Source organism: Poeciliopsis prolifica, unplaced genomic scaffold (assembly GCF_027474105.1).
Source record: "Poeciliopsis prolifica strain line A6 unplaced genomic scaffold, Auburn_PproV2 SCAFFOLD048, whole genome shotgun sequence".
NCBI lineage: Eukaryota > Metazoa > Chordata > Actinopteri > Cyprinodontiformes > Poeciliidae > Poeciliopsis > Poeciliopsis prolifica.
Window position 1 is genome coordinate 94,491 of NW_026562423.1, and position 20,767 is coordinate 115,257.

Genomic DNA, 20,767 nt, shown 5'->3' on the forward strand with positions numbered 1-20,767 from the left:
CCTGGCGCTCCGTCCTCTTCCGTAGTGTTGCTGTGAAAATCCCTCCGCTCAGCTCCACGCGCGCAGAAAACCCACGGAAGTGTCAGCGTTAACCAATTCACATTTGCTCGTCAAACGTTCTCTTCCGTGTTAATGTGATTTCACAGTGTGCTATAGTTTACCCTGAAAATCAAATTTTAACAACAGGTTCCTTAAAGGGACTACTTTGTTTACAAATTTGGCGGAGCAATCTCACGACGTGGAAAGAATCGGAATTTGAAAAGTATTTGAAATTCCGCGCGAAGGACTCTTATTGGCTGAAGATCGGATTTACAAGGAGGGCGGGGCTTAACTACTACAGTGAAAACAAAGGTTCTTCTTACGTATTAATACTTTTTATGCAAAAATGTATATTAAATATATATATGCATAAAAGGCGCAAGAATCATTTTTTACGCACCTATAAAAAAACGTGTTGCTTGACATGGTCCCGGGTTGAGGGTGGAATGAACAATCATTTGTTCCTATAGTTCTCAACACAGAGACACCCAGCAAAATAAACTGCTTTGCATATTAAGTTTTAGTAGCAAAGTTATTTTAACAAACTCAACCACATTTAGAGGTGAAGGGAGCGCAAGTAGTGAATTGGCCAATCACATGATTTGGGACCAGAACAAACAGACCTGATAGAGAACATATCTGTCAGTGATTCTTTAGAAGTGGGACAAAATGGGTTTACATCCCCCCAAAAATTTATTATTCCTCAATCTTATGTATACAAATATGACATTATGTTTCAGAAGTGTGAAGATGCTGAGGTGCAGGCTCCCAGTTGCAACATTTTTTTGAAAATGACATTTTTAATGGACCTGACCTAGAACTTTGTCAACACCATCTGATAAAAATAAATATAAAATGATGTTCGAATGACCCTATCAGTGACATTTGTACTCGTTTTTACAGAAAAATGCGTCTCAAGAAACAAAAGAGATATTATTTAAAACAAAAAAACAACATAAAGTCCATCTGACAGAGTCGACAGAACTGAAGGTCACCGCCATTAATGCCTGATTTTTTTTTTTCTTTTCTTGTTTTTTGTCCGACAGTGTTGATAAAAACTTGGGACAAATTTCAATTGAGTTGGAAAATATCTAACAATTATTTTTAATTCAATTTATTGATACTTTTACAATTATTTATACTTAAATGTCATAATATTGTATCTTAGTATTTCTTTAATTGTTTGAAACTATTATAATGTATCGAGTTCTGGTCCAGGACAAGAGATTTTAACGACACCCTCCACCTACTACAAAGTTTAAAATACAAATATGCAGCAAATGCCAAGAAAACATACATTGTTGTGCTCACATGGCCCAGGTTAGTTTAGTCACATATTTAAAAATATCTATTTTGTGTATATTTTATTCAAATTTGTGCTTTATCTATAGGCCCTGTTTTTGTTAAAATATTGTGGCTTAAGTTAGTCTGTTAATCTATAATCTCCAGCCACAATCATTTATATTAAGAGTGAGTTGGTCAAAAACAACTGCATTTATGGCATTTGGAAACATGGCAAATATTTAGTTGGAGGTGCGATGGGTCATACACATCCTCCACCTATCCTCTACATGGCTACTGAATCACTGATCAAGTCACAGATGGCAACAAAACCAACAAAATATTAAAATGGCTTGAGTAATAAGTGCTTTTGAAATAGCTACTAGTGCATCTTGATCCCATACTTTGAGCAGGAGGAGGAAGAATAAATTGTTGAGTTCTGTAAAGCATGTCAGGTCAGAGATTGATGATGGCTGGCAGTGAGTCAAACCCACCTACTGCCACCTGCTGGCCAATAAGTGTGATCGCACTGCAATGTTCCCAGAAAGCCCAGTTGCTCACTGACCTCAAATACATCAGGATGTACAATGCTGAGTAAGCATCTGATCCTTAATGATCTGAGATAAAAATAAATAAATTAATTAAAAAAATCATGGCAAAATAAAAACATAAGTTCGTACATCTTCTACAGTAAGGAAGCGCATATGTTATATATTCATAGTCAATGACTAAACCAAAAACACCTCCTTCTCCGTTGCAGGGAATTAGAATAAAACCAGTAAGATAATGTGTTTCTGTATTCAGTTTAAAATGTCAACTAATTAACGTCACTTGCGTTTACTAATTAAAGTCAGAATGCGTTTACTTTGATGTAAACATGAACTCCCTACCAAATGATAATGTAGACTGGAATTTAAACACAATTCTATTCGAGCCTATTAACTATCAGCTAATTTCCACAAATAGGTAGAAAAATAAACAAACTCTGACAAACATATCTCTGTGTGTTATTAATAATCTTCAGAATTTCAGTTTTGTAATCGGATGCAATCAATATTTGTTTCTTTTTTTGCTATCTTTGCTTGTGTTGGTTGTCAGTGACTGTTGGAAAAAGTCAGAAGTCTTATCATGTGATCCATAACATAGCATTTCTCTATTGAAGACACTTTTCATATTGCTTTTGTGAAATGTTGAAATGTCTGTGAATTCCATGTTACAGATACACACTTGCTGTGGCGACACACTTGAGAAGTTCCTGGAACAGAGTCGATTCCAGGAGCTTCTCATGGCGTTTTCCTCAGTTGTGTACCAGTTTTAAGAATATATTTGAGAATGTCTTGAAAATGGTGACTCAAAGTTGAGAAAAGTCAGAATGCGTTTACCTTGATGTAAACATGAACTCCCTACCAAATGATAATGTAGACTGGAATTTAAACACAATTCTATTCGAGCCTATTAACTATCAGCTAATTTCCACAAATAGGTAGAAAAATAAACAAACTCTGACAAACATATCTCTGTGTGTTATTAATAATCTTCAGAATTTCAGTTTTGTAATCGGATGCAATCAATATTTACATAATTACTCACTTTGCAGTGGCTACAGAAGAACAGATTATTATGAAATTGACCAAAAGAATGACAGACAGACAGAGACATTTCATTATTAAATGTTGATTTTATTTTATTTTTTTAATCCTTTTCTTTTTACTGCAACTTATCCATCCATACTTCTCAATCTGACGGTGTGTCTGTTCTCTGTGGAAGGGGGCGGGGCTTTGTGCGCTGTTCTGAACACAGTCCTGAAAGGATGAAAGCATCTATATATATATATATATATATATATATATATATATATATATATATATATATATATATATATATATATATATAAAACATTTTTATACAAATGAAAGGTACAAATGATTCACACATGGCTTCCTATGTTGCAACGAGTCCAGGCAGGCCAGGTTTTAACAAAAATGGGTTCGGGTGTGTGTGTGTGTGTGTGTGTGTGTGTGTGTGTGTGTGTGTGTGTGTGTGTGTGAGGAGGGGGATGGGGGGCTCAGTAGCATTTGTGATTGGAGACTTTAGGGATCGCATCACAGAACAAAAACAAGCAACAGGCCGAGCACACATTAAGATTCCTTCCTGAGACGTCGGTGCGGTACAGTAACTGTGGTCCGGATGTGGCGTGGTTCACGGTGTGAAGGCGTGTTAGTGTGAAGTGAGTCACAGGGCGCCCGGATCTGACGCACATGTGTTCTGAAAGCTGATTGGTTCTGGGGAGAACTTCTGTCTGGGTAACTCAAACCCGCTCATTCAGAGTACCGAGAACATGGCAGGTGTTCGACACAGAGCGCACACACTCCCTCACATCAATACAAGTATTTAAACTCTTGCATGTTTAACACGGAGTGTAATAATACACCCTCCCTCTCTGAGGCCGAGCCGAGCCGAGCCAGCTTACTCGCCATTTTTGTTCGTTTTTTTCGGCTGCAATGTTAAAAAACAAAAAAACCGGAAGCTGTTCTCTGACAGGAGTGTTTGATTTATTAACTACAGGCATGGACCGGTTACTGGAACCAATGTAGGCCCAACAGGGTGTGGTTCTGTTGGACCCGTCGAGACAGAACCGGTTACTGGAGTTCAGTTTCACCGGATGGAGAACGGGTTGAACCGGATGACACCAGACAGGAAGCGCGTTAACAGAAAATAATGGCGACGTAGTATTTATTTATTTGTGTCCCACACAGTCAAAACACCAAGTCTAACCAAGTTTTTTTTTTTGGTCTAGTTTAGAGCGCAAATATCTTAAATAAGACCAAACTAAATTACAATCAACTTTCCAGCAAAATATAGGAGCTTGTTTTTAGTAAATAATTCATTAATGTTGATGAAAAAGTGATAAATTAATTCACTTACAACAGGACATTTTCCCTGCGTTTTAAGTGAATTAATCTCCCAGTGAAAGCAGTAATTCATCAAAATGAATCAATTATTTACTTAACACAAGGTCCTTGTCTTGCTTTATTTGATTCCGATATTTGCACAAGAAAGTAGACCAAATATACTCAGTAAGACTTTGTTTTTTGGATACTGTTTCTATTCCAGGCCCTCTACTGTCTCTCTTATAACGAGAGACAGTAGAAAAGGTTGGACTTCATCTTCCTCCAATCATCTAACTGAGAAAACAGCCGTTCCACTTTTTTTTTTTACTGGGTAAAAGAAATGAGGTGAAATTTGGAAATACTTCCAGTCACAAAAAGCAACAACCGTCACGATGGGGAAACATCTTGTTGAAACTGGAGTTACACCTATAATGATTCACATCCTGTGCAGTTTGTGATGTTTTTGTTTGTTTAAATCACCAAAATGTTTCTGCTGACTGGGAGCTAAACATTAGGGTGATGGCAAGCAGGTCTTAAATGGGAAGATTTTTCAATTGATCACTGAGGTTACAGCTAATTTTCAACATACCTTTTTTTGTTGTTGCCAGAATTGAAATAAACACAAAAAATGACGCTGCTTTTAGATATTTATAATCTCCAGACAAATGCCTCACTTCCTGTCTGAAAATTGCTTGAATAACATGGATAAGAATAATTTGGAAACTGTCAGGGATATGAATATTTTTGAGTCCCACTTGTGAGCTGAATTCTAGAGCAGACAATGATCATCAGCTTATAATAAGTTTTTAAAGCCTAATATTCTGCTTAGTTATTTTGGTTGATTAAATGTGAAGACTCAATCAAAATGAAATTAACCAATAAATAAATGTTATTAATTCTTAAAAATGGAATTAAAAACGCACTTTTATTCCTGACAAAGCAGACTTAATGTGCCCAGAAATAACATTTTTCTTGACCTGTTGACACAAACGTTTTTGTGCAAACACTTTGACATGGTGGCGTTTCTGGGATCAGACGGCGATGACATCACACCGGCCCGTGCCTAGTCACCGTTCTGTACGCCGTGACGACACACGGCTGCAGAACGGAGATGTTTAAATAGTGTGTGAACAGTGACGGGTGCAGGGCTCGTCCAACACGCTCCAGTGGGACACAAAGCATGAAAAACAACTTCCTTCGGTAAAATGTGCTCAAAAATGTATTTTCTTGAATCACAAAAACTAGAACAAAACACAAAAAGAGGAATTAAAAAAAAAATCATGTGAGGCCTAAAACTCTTCATAGTTTTAAAGAAATGAATACAGCTTATATACACAAACTCAAAGCCACTTAAAATACACCTTAATAATGACTCTTCATTAATTTGATTTCTTGAAAGGACCTGTGACAATATCATACAACCAAGTTCATACAATCAGTTTTCTTTTTTCATTCTCTAGGGAAGAAAACAGAACAGAAAAAAAAAAGATTAGATTAAAAGGAAAACAAATCCAACCTGGAATAGTAGCTGATATTCATGGTTTTCTTGTGCACGTTTCTGTGTTTGTGTACGACTCCAGAGAAATGTCAATGTCATTTTTTTTTTTGTATTTTTTTTTCTTGTTGTTGTTTATCTTCTTGTTATTAAGAATAATATACAAACGTGAAACGGAAACGTCTCTCATTATTCTTTGATAGGTATGAAAAAGATTCAAACAGTGAAGGAGTACAACAAGTTCTAATCTCAGCGCGGTAAACTCGTCCTGGTGTCAGCCTGCCGTTCGCTGCCGGACGCGCCAAGCACCACAGTTCCTTAACTCTTCTATATATATTTATATATCTTTTGTACAAAATCTTTTTGTTGTTTTTTTTGTTGTTGTTTGTTTGAAAATGAAACACAAAAGAAAAAGAAAAACAAAAAACAAAGGAAAGACCCAGAGTCTTTTGAGGAGTGGGGTCTTCAACTTTGTAGTCTGCCTCAGAGAAACAACAAGAAAGTGTCTGGTGTTTGTCAAGTCAGTCTCTGTCCATGTCCATGTCCATGTCTTCATCCCGTTGTGCTGCTCTCACTCATTCAGTACAGGTCGATGCGTCCGGACTTGTTAACGTCTGTGACTCTGAGGAAAGTGGAGGAAAAGGAGGAGTCGGTGTTTACGGGGTTCATCTCTCATCCCGTCCCGTCCCGGTCCGGTCCGGTCCGTCCCAATCTCGATCCCCCACACCTCCCCCCTCCTGTCCGGACAGTGTTCCGCAGTGACAGCAAGCAGATCAGGAGATGTGGACTTGTGTCGGATGGTGGGAGGATGGGGGTGTGGTGGAGAGAAGGAGGCGTCTCCACCAGTCTCCTGTGATCAGCAGTTTGGATCGAAGCCCACCTTCCTCCTCCCCGTCCCCCTTTCTATTGGGAGACGACATGAAGAGAAGAAAACGATGAAAACGAGAGGGCCGTCTCTATGGTGACTGTGTGGCTGGACTGCTTTGGGCCGAGCTGGGGGACAGGCTGGGGCTGCAGCTGCCTGGGGGGGCGCCGCTGGGCCTGCTGCCTACAGCGCCGCTCTCCAGGCCCTCAGAGTTCTCCAGCATCTCCTGGATGAGAGGCGGCATGGATCCAGGGATCTCCATCTTCAGTGTGATGACACGCTCCGCTCCTGCAGGCAGGACGGACGCACAAAGCAACATCAACTTTTGTCCACTTATTCATTCTTTTTTTGTTTTACGATCAATAGCAAAAATCTCAATTCCAGACATCTGCAGTAGCGGCTTTAACACGCTGAAACCTGGAAAAGGTCGAACTTTTTAAGACTCTTTAAGGCTAATGTGAATGGAATTTAAGAGCTGGATTTCCACAGGAATGTACAAACTTTATTCAGCCACCTGGTGATAAATATCCATGACAGACGCAAAACACTAGCTAGCTCTGTTAGCAGCTAGTTACCATTAGCCTCAGTTAACTTTTAAGGTATTTTTAAAGACCACACTTTAATTTGCTGATCTATGGAAGTTCTGTTCAGCTTTTGTCTTTAGCAACAGGCCTTCAGTCTGTGTGTCATGTGACTCGCTTCACGATCAAGAAAGCAGCTGAAACACTAAGCATTAAATTCTATCAAAGCAAAGCGATGTTTATGAAGCAAGACAAATATATTTTCTGTAAGTTTTGGTAGCGGCTGAGTCATAGCAAACGCAAAGCTAATGCTAACATTAGCTTAGCACTTCTAGCATTGCTTTACATAAAAAAGCAAGATGTAAGCTGATTGAATTACAACATCTTTAAGCGTCAACTTATGTATATGCTGACATGACAAATCTAGCATTGTTTTAAATGACGTCGTTTATCTGCCATTAGTTTGAATGAATTATCTGACATCATCTCTAGATGAGCAACTTGTTCTTAACTGATTGGAATTTGTATCAAAGAAATCCGAATAGTGACAGCCCTAATTTGCAAGTCAAACCAAAGCAGTTGAAAGTTAAATATGACGGATGTGAAGTTGAGATGTTTCTCCATGTGAGGAACAACAAACCTTTAGCACTGATGCTCCTCAGATCAGTAATCTTCATCAGCATCTTGGGGAACATGTGAGGTTTGTGGGGCCTCCTCTTCCGTACATAAATCTTCAGGGCCTCCAGCAGGGGCTCCTGCAGGATGTCCACTTTGTCTGCTTCTTCTAAATCTTGCCGATCTGCAAACCAGAAAAAGAAAGAAAAAGAAAATGAAGGAAAAAAGGATACAGTAAACTCAAGAGATGAGATAGTAATCATCGACTGTTGCTGTGTTTCTTTGCTAATTAGAGAAAAAAACAACATCCATTAAAACTTGAGCATTTTTTCAGCAGCTAGAGTAAATGTGATTTTGGATTTTTATTTTTTACATCAAAGCCACAGTTTTGCCATTGTTGTTGCATTAGACATTTATGGATTTATAGTGAGGTCTGAAACTTCATTTTAATTCTAACCAATGTTATGCATTTTTATGCCACAATTTTCCACTTTACAAATGATTTTTGAATTGATTTTGCATTTTTACACAGAAACTGATCTCAGATTCTTGCCAGCTGTAATACTTAGATACTCCACTAGAGGGAGGCAGAGAATTTCATACATCATGTTTTTGAAGAAAGTGCAAATTTTGCTGACGGGCAGGAAATACGCATCAAATCTAATGTTAGCTCTGATAGGATTTTACCTCCACACAGCAGGCAGATGGCGCTAAGAAGCCCCGTTTCTGCGTCGTCCATCTCCAGAGGCAGGAGCTGGTTGGCGAAGGCAAACACCAGGTCAGTGAGGGGACCGAAGCCGGCATTGTGCATCTGGGTTCGGTTTAGCGTGAGGCCGTCTGAGAAGGTCATGGTGTCTTGCTCTGGTGTGTAACGTGTACAGATGCGCAGTATCTGGAAAACCGAGAACAAACAAAAAAACCAAACATTTTGAGGAGATAAGTCATTTAAATAACTAAAATCTGATGTGAAATTCTGAACCGAGACGGAAAGATGAGTAAATATTTGTACCAGAATATCCAGACAGGCGGCTTTGAGCAGAGTGATCTGGTCGGCGATGGTGAGCGTCGTGAAGCCCGGCAGTTGCTTCGCGAACTCCACCGTCTTTATGATGCACTTGGTGGACAGTTCGCTGAACTTGTCCCACAGGTCTATGTCCAAAGACACTCGCCTTTCTGAGCTGTTAGACTGTGAAGATCAGTAGCAGGTCAGATAGTGGCTTATCCAACATTAAAAAGAAAAAAACCCCAAAAAGCTGAAATAACACAGATGGCTATGCTTCCACTCACTGACCGTAGTGTATTTGCCCAGCTGGCAGAGAGAGGGGAAAGTATCCTGGTGCGCCTTGCGAACCCTGTCGATCATCTGCTCCGTGTCGGGACTCAGCACGTAGCTCTCTGTGCATTCCTGCTTCTTCTCATCCTTCTTCTTCTTGTTCCGGTCGTTCCTCACCGCTGCTCAGAGCGAAGGAAACACAAAGGTTACATAATGAGTCGCATATGGGTGGACACGTTTACAGCTGCAAGCACAAACGTTTCCCCAAGCAGCATCAGATTCTGGACGGAGACCTGCTTTCAGACAACGCTACAAACCAAGGAGGCATCGACTATTGGAATGTTTTTGAACATATAGCCATCAGTCACTGCAGGGGACAGCTGTCTGAAAGCCACTTTCTTATGTTTCTTGTGAATTTTTATGTTATAAATGCCCACAGACCACTCAAGTGGACAGTAGTGCATCATATAATACATCATCGACTACTGGCTAGTCACTGCAAGTGCAAGAACATTTTTGTTATATTCAATATGGCAGAAATATCAGTCCCTCCTTCTACTGTAGACGACTCATACAGGTACACAAATATATAGTGACATTAAGTAACCCCTGTAGGACAACACTACTGATGTATTTTCAAAATAACTTTGTATTTGGAGAAAATATCTTTTATAATTTCTGCATGAAAGGGTTTATGATTTCTGCATTTATTTAGCATAAATGTTGCCTTTACCTTAGCTAGCCACTCTGCTTGAGTACAGCTAGTTGATCAATTTGACTGGTAGCCAATCAGAAAGATGAACAGGTCAAACAACATTTTCATTAATTGTTTTGTCTGAGATGTTATACTGACAATCATAATAAAAAAATTATTTGTTTTTATTCCCATCTATGCCTTCATTTTATTTTATAAACAAATTTGAAATCCATGTCTTTTTTTATTATTTCACTTCACAATTAGGTGTTACTTTTAGTTTGTTTATCACATGCAGACCCAATAAAACTGAAGTGAAGTTTGTGGTTTTGACAAAATGGAAACAGTCCATGGTGCAGGAAAACTTTTGCAAAGTTACAAGTCTGTAATCAGAACTGTGACGATGATGATGATGATGATGATAATAATAATCATGGAGGAACTGGGTTCCTGTTTCAAAAAGGAATTCAAATAACTGAATTTACAATTTTACAATTGTAAAAAAAACAACAAAATAACCAAAAAAACCAAAAACAATAATTTTCATCCAAAGGGAATTCTTGACTCATGTTAATTTTTAAATCCATTCAGACATGATTAAAATCTCCTGACAGGAACTAAAGATGTGATATTGTGTGCGGCGGGGCGGCAGAAACGGCTCCTTTTGTTATCCGAGGCTGAAAGACAAATGTTGTGAGACAGCTGCATCCAGGAGCGGCTGCGCTAATGGTGTGAGGAGAGGGAATAAGAAGAAGGAGGAAAAAAAGCTCGACATAATCCACTGTTGTTTCCCTCTAGGCGATCTGGCTGAGAGCATGATCACCCCAAATGGCAAAAAACACGGGGCGGGTGTTTAGCATTGGAATCCCATTACAAGGCCGATCCATATCTCCCAGCCTATCCACGCCGGCTCTGATTAGGCTGTGTGTGTGTGTGTGTGTATGTGTGTGTGTGTGTGTGTGTGTGTGTGTGTGTGTGTGTGTGTGTGTGTGTGTATGTGTAGATTGGGTGAGAAGGGGTGCAAGTTGATAAATAGTAGAGGGGGATGGATCTATCCATAAGGCTGACAAATTGCTACAACTTTCATTAGGGGTCCCAGCTAATGTAATAACATAATATGACAAATATCTTGCCTGTAATGGTTTTAAAAGGGCTCGGCTGTAGCGCCCATAACGGGGGGAAAGCCTCCAGCCTTTTCTCTTCCTCCTCTCTCTCTTGGTTTACAACATGCTCTCACTGTCCCAGTCATTTTCTTCTCCAGAAATAAACATGGTGGATGTTAAGGATGTCTCGACAAAAGACTGGTAACAGAGCTGCTGACACAACTCAACTCCTGATGTGTTATTAGTGTGCGATATAATTCATGTTTAGGATTCATGACCTTTTCTTAAAAGCAATTCTTGGAAGGTTGTACTGATGGTTTGGTAGACTATTCCATTGACCTGAAGATTGTGGAGTTTCCCCCAAACATTTTGTCCTTTGTAACGATGGAGATAGTCTGCGGCATTACGACGCAGACTAAGCTTTTACACAAGATTTTCACAAAAGACAAATAGTCATGACACAAAACTAGAGTCTGGCTAGTATTAGCATAGCAGTTCATCAAACTGCATTAAAACTTTGCTATCAAAGATTGTTGCAAAAATTGTCTTTGCAAATGTGAACTGAGGCTTTGTGTCCTTTCCTGGTCAATAAGCCTTGTGACCTTTTGGATAAACCCCCAGGTATTCATGAGCCACACTGTTCGCCAGTCCCTACAATCTGCAAATACATGAGATCTTTCTAAAACACCTCTAACGGCCCATTTTAATAGTTCAAATACCAAATATACTTTAATGTGGACTAACACACAGTGAAAAGCGTCTTAGCACTGCAACAGAAGCTAACATCTACAGTATTCCTTAAATATACTTAGTCTTGGTATTGACAAAGACCTTTTCCTAAGTAACTCTGATCAGTATCTGTGACCAAGGGAACCTGATCAGGAGAAACCTTATAAACACTCTTTTACCTCAAACCAATCACTTCTCATCAACTCTTATCTCCATCTCAACATGGTAAACCTGCATTGTCTCCTCTTTCAGACCCGAGATCAGAATTTCCTTGTCTCGATCCGAACCTTGACCAAAAAGGGTCGTCGCGCCAGGCCTGTTGGGAAGTCTCTGTCTCTGATAGCGGGTTGGCCATGGACTGGGGCCAAAGAGGGGAACGCACAGCTCTGAGCTGCAGCTCATTCATCAGCCCACAGACAGGCCTCCCTGCCTGGGAGAACATTAAGGCAAGCAGGAAGGCGGGGGCTGGAAGTCTGATCCTGCATTATGTTGCCGCTAAGCACCGTTTGCCACAACGTGAGACGACGACCCTGCTGTGATCATGTTAATGTGTTCCTTCACAGGGCTTATCGACACTTAGAAGGAAGTTGCTTTCCTCCCCACATTAAAAACAGCAAAAAATATTCTCCGTTTCCATTTCTGCTTATGACATAATTACGTCTTAGTGAGGGTCCAGGCTGTCTGACAGCGCTCAGCTTTGGAGGTGGTTTGTGTACATGTGTATTAAGCTGCTCAGTAGATCTGGGCCAGCCCTGCTTGTGGGCCTGATTGGGAATCAGTCTTGTGTTTGGGGAGGGAGGAGTGGAGGGCAGCGGCAGAGCCCATGTCCAATTAATTCACAAATAAAAGTGGGGCATCCCCAGTGCCCAGACATTACCCGCACTGACAAATTGGCAGCACAATCATATGCCGCACAACACAGTTTAATGAAGTCATTAAAGAACTATTAGGCGCGACTGGCGATCTGTCATGGCGGATTGCCACATGCAATAACTTGGGGGTGTAGAGGAGGCCTGAGCTCGGGGATCATGCAAATGAATGAGTCTTGGTTTCCTGTTACACGTACGCACATGTGTGTGTGTGTGTGTTGTCAGCTTCAATAAATGCATCTTTTCTAAACATATTAAAACAATATGGATGCTAATAGAGCAACATTCATCCCAAATCGTTTATATTTACGTCTTTATTCCATTTATGATTTACAGGAGCAAGAGAGTCATAGAAAACATTGATGACACATCAGTCAGTCAGTCATTCTCAAGCTGGATTTCAGCACTGGTGTGTATTGTGTGTGTCTGTGTGTGTGTGTAGGTGTGTGTCTGTGTGTGCAGCACAAACAGACAGAGGTAGGCAGACTGGGATAATTCGTGTGAGGAAAATTAAAGCGCTGGCAGCTCGTCCATCACACAGATTAAATTCAATGGAAAGATAAAAATGTCAATGTTTCTCCCCCTGCTCCTGCAGCTCACAGAGATGAACCCCCCTCTCCACACACACACACACACCCCCACACACACACACACACACACACACACACACACACACACACACACACACACACACACACACACACACACACACACACACACACACACACACCCTCAGCTTCTCATATTCCTCCTCCACTCTCTCCGTTTTCTCTCTCTCTCCCCCATCTGGCCTCCTCAGCTGATGTCCTCACTTGGTGTTGTTCTCCATCATTCGGGGCTTCATCTTATTTTTACTTTTATTACTTTGTCACTGTGTAAAGCCTTCCTGAAGGAAAATGTGGCCGTCTGGGTGATGTTGGGAGTTTGACAAACAAGAGGAGGTGAAACTGGGGGACAGAGACCGCTCCAAACACATGGCAACAAGATAAAGAGAAATATCTGTAGTTAATGTTGGCCTAGTTTTATTTATCGGACCCAATACTGATATGCTAATAACAAATGTATGTACACCTCACTACCAGGTTTCCATGGTAACACCCTTAAATGTGGACACTTATTGAGGGAAGTTAGCTACTTTAAACATTTTAAAATGATGAGATAATACACACAGAGAGTTGTTTTAGTGATGCTAATTACGGTAGTCGCTAACAGAAGATGCTAATTCAATTCAGTTTATTCCGCAACAAATGTGGTCTTGAGGCACTTTACCAAAAATAAAAGTAACCTCAATTCATTCGCACACATTCCAACTGATGCTAGTTATCAAACAGGGCATTAAATGTCCATTTAAGGAAACCCAGCAGACTGGATTGAGTCGCTGAGTTGAAGCCACTCCTCTGGGATGATCACATAGCAACTCCGTTATGTTGTTGACTTAGTAAGGAACAGTTTAAAATAGAGTTTATCTCAACATGTCGTCCTTAATTTAAACTCATAATAGTAAAAACCTCCTTTATGCCAGCAGCTGGTGTTACATCACCTGATAATGCAGCCTGCTCACAGGACTGAGGGTCATACAGATATTTACATTATACTAGAAGGTTTCTAGTGATAGTAAAGAGTCTCTTTGATGAAACGGTGGGAAGCACAATGGCAGCGACCGATGGTCAGTGTGTGAACACACAGGGAGACTGAGGTCAGGTGTTATTTATAACCACTTCCTGTCTTTACTGCTCTACATGCTGACAACTTCAGCAAAAAAAGTGACAAAGGATTAAAAGATTTTGGACACTTTAATTTAGATGAAACGACTGAAGTGTAAAGAACTTATATTTATATTAATTGTATTTTGTTATTTTTTTGCTGCGTTTGCCTTTTTGTGAGACTGTAGTTGGTGTTAAGCTAGTGTTAATGTCTTCCAATAGCACATGATTACTTAGTCATACTTTCAAATTTCCTGTCAACTTTCAATCTTTTTCAACTCAAAAACACGTAAGGCTGCTGGATGACTAGCCTAGCGTCCCTTTCCACTGGCCTTAGAAGCTTTTCTGAGGGAAATCGCTGCAACGTTAAGTTTATAGCACATGAACCCTGCAGGACTTCCCACCTACTTTTTCCACTAAAGGCTGAGATAAAAGCAACGTCAGCCTTTCAGCTAATAAACCCCTGGAGACATGACTTTCCTCTAGGTGTGAGACTGCATTCTGGGCTGAGATCAAAGATAAATGAGCTGATGTTTCCTGAGCAGTCTAAACATGGGTGGACGTCTCACTCCCTCTTTTCATGGCTGGGTGCAAACTATGACGGATCAACCTTCCTTTCAGGTCATAATTAGCTCTCTTCCTTTACCACATGCCGTCATGTTAATATCAACCAGGCAGGAGGATTATAGGCACTTTCTCTAAAGCCCCTGAGCGCCTCCCTGGACCCCCTCCTTGTCCCCCACTTCTGTCTTGTTTGGCATTGCCACCTGGCAGAAGGCCTGGCGCTGTCGCCTGGAGCCGTCTGCCAACAGACACAAGGTCACCAAGACGCCCTTCGCCGGTCCACTTCCTGCGCAGAGGAGACTGGTTTTGGTCTTGGTGATGCCTTCGCATTCACTCGTTCTTGGGTTGTCACCTTGCGCATGCATAATTGCAGCCTGAGCGTTGTTATTATGCAGGAGTGGGTGTTGTGATGAGCGCGAGCCGATGTCAGAGTCCCCGGTGGGCCCAGATGGCCTGCCTCTCCCTCAGCACCAGCCTCCCGTTTTTTTTTTTTTTTTTTTTGGAAACTTTCACTGACCAATGTCATTTTCTCTGACCAGAGGATGAGCAATCTGCCCACACTGTCCACAAAACGACCACAAACCGCTTGCAGAATAATAAAAAACAACAACAAAGAAATCAATTCAGCACAGCAGTGAAAACATTTAAATCCCCAGCCAGGAGTCCATTCAAGGAAACTATTTTCTGCTGTACCACTTTTTCGTCACTAGATGGCTCTCCAGCTCCACTCCGCAGCACTGCTTGAATGCAGTGTGCAGCTGTGCGTAGAGAAGGCTGCTGTGATACTTGTAAGCATGATTAATGGCCCCATTCAAAGGTAAGGAGCTCAGAGGATAACTTGTTTTACTGTAAGCCACAGTGCTGCTGCACGGGGAGCGCTTCCTGCAGCCCAACCACGAGGTAAATAGTTGTGTAAAGACGTGAGGCGCAGAGAGCAGCACCGACTGGCTGCATGCGTCTGAACAGGTGGAGGAAGCAGGAAGAGCCTTTCTGGACTTGACTTTTATTGATTCTTGTATTTGCTACAACAAATGCGGTTGGGCTGTGCGTCGCTGCATGGGGGCTGAGGGTGAGTCACGTGACCAGGTTGAACACCGCACCGGCCTCCGAACTCCTAGTGGTCACACCTCTGTCAATGACTGTTTCTGGCTGCCCGGTGGGCGGTGTGTGTTCACCGACGTCCTCCATGATGGGAGCAGACGCCTGCTCTTTGGCTCTCGGCAGGTGAGAACGTATTCATCACAGGGCCTGCCAGAGCCTGGACACGCAAACACTGTCACTGCCACTCAGTGAACATGGCTGCCCTTTTCCCCACACACAGTCCAGTCCATCATCCTCAAGAAAGCAACAGCGGTTCCACGGCTCCTCCATTTTTTAGGTCTTCGAAGTTCACACCAGTCTACAGTTTTTTTTCTAACTCATGTTTAAAGTATATGGATGGATTGATGGATGGATGACACTGGGTTACAAAAAAATACTTTCTGAAAGTTGTCTATATTTTTTCAACCGCATTAGGATTATGTTTTCTCTCTGAATCCAAAAATAACGTCCATTTTTCTAAATCAGGTCAGGTTTTTATTCTAATTTGACTGAGAGAAATTTCATCTTCTGACTAAATTGATGACATTTTTGTGACATTATCAGTTCATTTCTGTTAATATTTTTCATCCCAAAAAGTTTTTAGAAGAAAAAAATTGTTTTCTAACAGTGTATTAATAAAATGTTACAAACTTGGATTTCTGTAAATTGAATAATAAACACTGATAAGAAGAGTAAGTACATGTGAATTAAATATGACATCTCCGTCTCTTTTCTGTCCTGATGGAATCTCTCCTCCTGCTCATCACTCATTGATCAGATTCTCAGGAAACTGATCCACATGTGAGATACTAATCTGTAAATGAAGCATCAGCATTCACACCTGAATCCCTGTCAAAGCCGATGCGTGCAAACAGCAAACACTGCTTACGCAACACTGTGAGCTGAGGCCAAGTAACATTTTGTGCTGCCGTGACACTGCAGGATTAAAACAGCCATGATGAGATCTGCCGCTCTGGCCTGGGTGCAAAGGATTTGCGGAAACTGCAAGTTTATACTTACACTCCTTAGACATCCCAACTTCCAGGCACTTCTGTAACCGACAGTACTGGCAGCGATTGCGGGTGACTTTGTTAATGATGCAGTTCTTCTCCCGGTGACAAGTGTACACCATGTTCTTCTGGATGCTTCTCCGAAAGAATCCCTACAGGACAGAAACACACAGGGAGAACAGGATGAAACCAGCATTTGGGTAAAAATGCTAATTCTGACTGTTCCGATTCCATTTTCTCTACATGACGGTTGACATCCTGCCAAACCGTCTCAAAGCGTTTCCCCGCGATCGCCATGAAACATTCATCCTCACGACTACAAAACGCCTAGCAATATGTGAAGTTGAACCCGCGACCCAAATGGAAAACAGCTTTAAAGCTGCAGTTAAAAGAGATGGAGCTATGGCAGTTAGCAGCAGGTCAGGCCTTAAAGAAACTGGAATTGGTCTTGAAATGCCCGATCTGTGAATCTTTTATGTGAAATTGTGGTGTTAGCATTAGCATTCCGTTATCTGTCTGACCCTAAAATCCTTCAGACTAGCCAGAATAATCACTAATATGAGGTTCAAGCCATTCAGCAAACATTAAACACTGATTTCTGCAACAAGTAAACAGATGAGTTGAAAAGCCATCCATTGTAAACTGAGCCATCCTCAATACACACTCACTGGTAATCTCTGATTTGGTGTTGCTAAAGAAAGAAAAGGTTAACGCAAACCAGGCAACAACTGGTGCAAAAGAAGCAGAGGCTGTGGATGGATGCAATACAGGTCAGTGTCAGGATTGATGTTTTGTTGGTGGGGGTGGGGGATGGGAGCCCCATCCGATGCTGCTGGATTAGTCGTGCTAGCCGACAGATGGCTGGTAGATATAAGCCCGCAATTTGTCCTCCCTGCTCAGATCACCAGCTTTCCTCTCACATCTCCAGGCCGTCACCGCAGAGTGGAAGTGAGCCGGGCCTCGGATCAGCTAAAAAAAAAAGAGGAAACGTGCACTGTGTGTCCCGTTTCTCATGCCGCTGAGCAAGACGGTGCCATCAGTCGGCTCCTTATCGAACATATTTCAGAGTGAATGCTATATCTGGGTCCGATTTTCAAACAAATATGTTCTACGGGGAGTTATTACACGGGTTTCTTTGGGTTAGTTAAAGAGCAGAAACAGCTGTGCAGCAGCGTTTCCTCAGGACTACAGATGAGTGAGTCTGAGCAGATAACACGACGAAGGACAACAAGGCTTGTAGTTTTCATTTTATTTGAGGCGGGATTAGTCTGCTGGTCTTTGTGTGCGCATCTCTGTCTCCTCTTTGATCCGATAGAGTCCTGACCCTGACCTGGATGTCACGAGGGGATTGACCCGCTCCCTCCCGACCACACGAGGCGCAGGTGGCCCCTCGGAGCATCTTCTGATAGGGCGGAGCTCCCTCCCCACTCACACGAGAACCTCCTCCTCCGTTTTGGAGTCATTGCTTCCTGCGGCCTTTAAGCCTCTTTTTGTATCAGCGCTTAATCCAAACGCCAACAAGAGCCCTCAGCGGGCCTGTCAGTCGCCCTGAAGAGATCGGAGGAGATGAGAGCTGCAAGAAGTGCAGGGGAAAAGATGGGAGGTGGCAGCAACACATTGGTGGTTCCGTTCGTCATGCGTTTCTCGTCTCATCGGCGTTAGGAGACGTTACGTATGTGCTGTGCCTCTGTGTGGTTAAGCGGGAAGTGGAGGAGTTGTGACTTTCTCACTGCTCCCAGATTAACCCAGCCTCCTACTTAGAGTGTACCTTCCTGAACCCATGACATGGCCCTCCACCCTGATACGGAGCAGCTGACGCGAGCCACCGCAGACGTAGAGGGCGTTCTTTTTTCTTACATCCAAAAAGTCGCAGCAAACTAGAGCTGCAGAGCAGCTATCAAAGTGGGGAGGGGCCTGATGGCGCTGGATACCGCAAACTTCTCCGCACTGCTGTACCTCCAAGATAGAAACATAAACATGAAGAGGTGGCTATGCATATTTAACGCTAAGTGTTAATATCTGCAGGCAAAAGAAGAAAAAAAGTGCATTCCTGGTAAGTATGTGCGGGCGGTGGAACTTCTTTAACAACAAATGAAAGAGCTGTCTCCCAAGCAGCAGAGCTCAACATGCACCCCCCCCTTACACACACACACTCGCACGTGCACACACACACCACCAACCCCCCTGTTCGTTTCCCCAGCTCGCTGCAGCCCCCAGGATATGCCTTTGTAGTTTGGCATGCTGCAGCGAAGCTGATGCTGCTAACCCTCAACTTACCCCAGTCTCAAATGAGACACTATATACATTCTCCTGGTTGCCTGTAGTGTTGAATTATTGAACATCCTATACCAAGACATCTCCTCTGAAGTCAGAGATACGCCCCATCCTCCCCAAACTTCTCGAATTAGTGCTGCAGAGATGGAGTGAACGCACGGCGGAGGCTGGATGAGGCTTTGTGGTGGAAATGACCCACTAAAGCCTCAGTTACGTCTCCACACACACAGGTCACCACTAACAACTGGTGTACAGACTACAGGTCAGACTTGGTTCTGCTTCCTTTTTTTTTTAATCAGCTTTTTAAGACTTTTAAACCAATACAGTAACAAGAAGATTTAACTTTAGGGAAATTAAGAAACTTTTTCCACCAATGCACTCGTTGTGCATTGGGGTTCCATACTTCAGGTCATGTCAGTCCTCCTGGAGCCGCCATCTTGTTTTATTTACAGTATCAAATGATTTGGTTTCTGAATTCAGGTCAACTAACAGAAGGAATGGCTGAAATAAAAGCCAATTTTGAAAACAAATTTTGGCATTCGTAAACTTTTTTCAAAGAAAAAAAAGTGAGAAAAAAAAATCTATTAAACCAGAAACTGAATCTGAAAAGTTGGATCACAGAGCACTGCTAACAGAGTAAGGAATAAACATAAATGCACTGAGAGGAGCTCTGATTTAGGAACAGCCTAATAAACTGTTATTTCAATCAGTCTGATTCCTGGAAACCTTTTCGTTAAGGTAAAAAAAAAAAAAAGTATTCCAGATTTGTCCTGGTGATAATTAGAGGAGAAAAAAGTTGTTTGTTTTTTGCAGAATTCTGCAATAAACTCCCAAACTGAACGACTCATTGTTCAGGTCTGTACAGATTCAAAGCAGGCCATATGACTCCAGCGAGAAGTAAATGTTGCAGGACAAAGTGTTTGGAAAAATAAATCAATGATGCACTCAATAATGTACAGAACAAGGAATAGTGCATCAAAACTTTGGTTTTAGTGCTGTTTCAGCAACAGAACAGGCTGATTTTTAGTTCCTTTTTAAATTGTTACACATTTTTATTTAATGCAAAAAGCATTCTTTGGTTAACTGGGCTATGGTTATCATTTCTCATTACAAAGACTTCTGCAGTATTCAAGAGAAATTGGCTGGTGACGGAAATCTGAGCATTTTCAGTTTCTACAGCCTTGTGACCCAGTGACCCACTTTTGGAAACTCAGAAGTCATTGTTTCGGTAATCAAAGCACAACAATTTTTCGGAATTCTCTTTTTAGAAAAGTCCAGGTAAGTTCAGTGAAATTAGATCCAGAGACGTTGCTGCTGCTCAGCTCTCGTACCCGTCTCTGGTGTTTACATGGCTTCATCACCTTCAAACGCAGCTTTGATGATGGATTTTAGTTGACTTGTGAAGATTGGCATTCTCAAGCCAAATATTCAATATATGATTGAATATTTGTTAGTAACCACTATGGTGGTTACTAACAAACGTTTGGGTTTTGTTTCTCTGAAGAAACGATAACAGGATAATTTGTGGGAGGAAAAGCTTTTCAGGAGTTAACAAGAATTTAGGACTGGATATGAAAATCCATAAAGCAAACATGTTCTACCTGCAAGACCCTGCAGAAACTATTTTCCACAGAAATGCCAGCCATTCATCCAGACCTTCACAACACTTTTGCAGTTTTTAAGACTTTCTGCCCAATATTTCCATGCAGGACAAAGATAGATCTGCTACAGATGATATTTTAAAATAATGAAACATAGTTA

General features: G+C 41.6%; 1 protein-coding gene across 4 annotated transcripts in view; it reads right to left on the reverse strand.

Moving 5' to 3' along the window:
- Positions 1 to 3,850: 3,850 nt before the first annotated feature.
- Positions 3,851 to 20,767, reverse strand: part of raraa (retinoic acid receptor, alpha a) — a 176,827-nt gene continuing 159,910 nt past the window's right edge. For all 4 annotated transcript variants that reach the window (XM_055057572.1, XM_055057570.1, XM_055057571.1 and 1 more), the window contains 6 exons: positions 16,743 to 16,884; positions 8,999 to 9,159; positions 8,717 to 8,893; positions 8,395 to 8,599; positions 7,733 to 7,891; positions 3,851 to 6,859 (listed from right to left, as the gene is read on the reverse strand). In XM_055057572.1, coding sequence (XP_054913547.1) covers positions 6,663 to 6,859; positions 7,733 to 7,891; positions 8,395 to 8,599; positions 8,717 to 8,893; positions 8,999 to 9,159; positions 16,743 to 16,884 — 1,041 coding nt within the window. In that variant the 3' untranslated portion in view covers positions 3,851 to 6,662. The remainder of the gene's footprint in view (positions 6,860 to 7,732; positions 7,892 to 8,394; positions 8,600 to 8,716; positions 8,894 to 8,998; positions 9,160 to 16,742; positions 16,885 to 20,767) is intronic.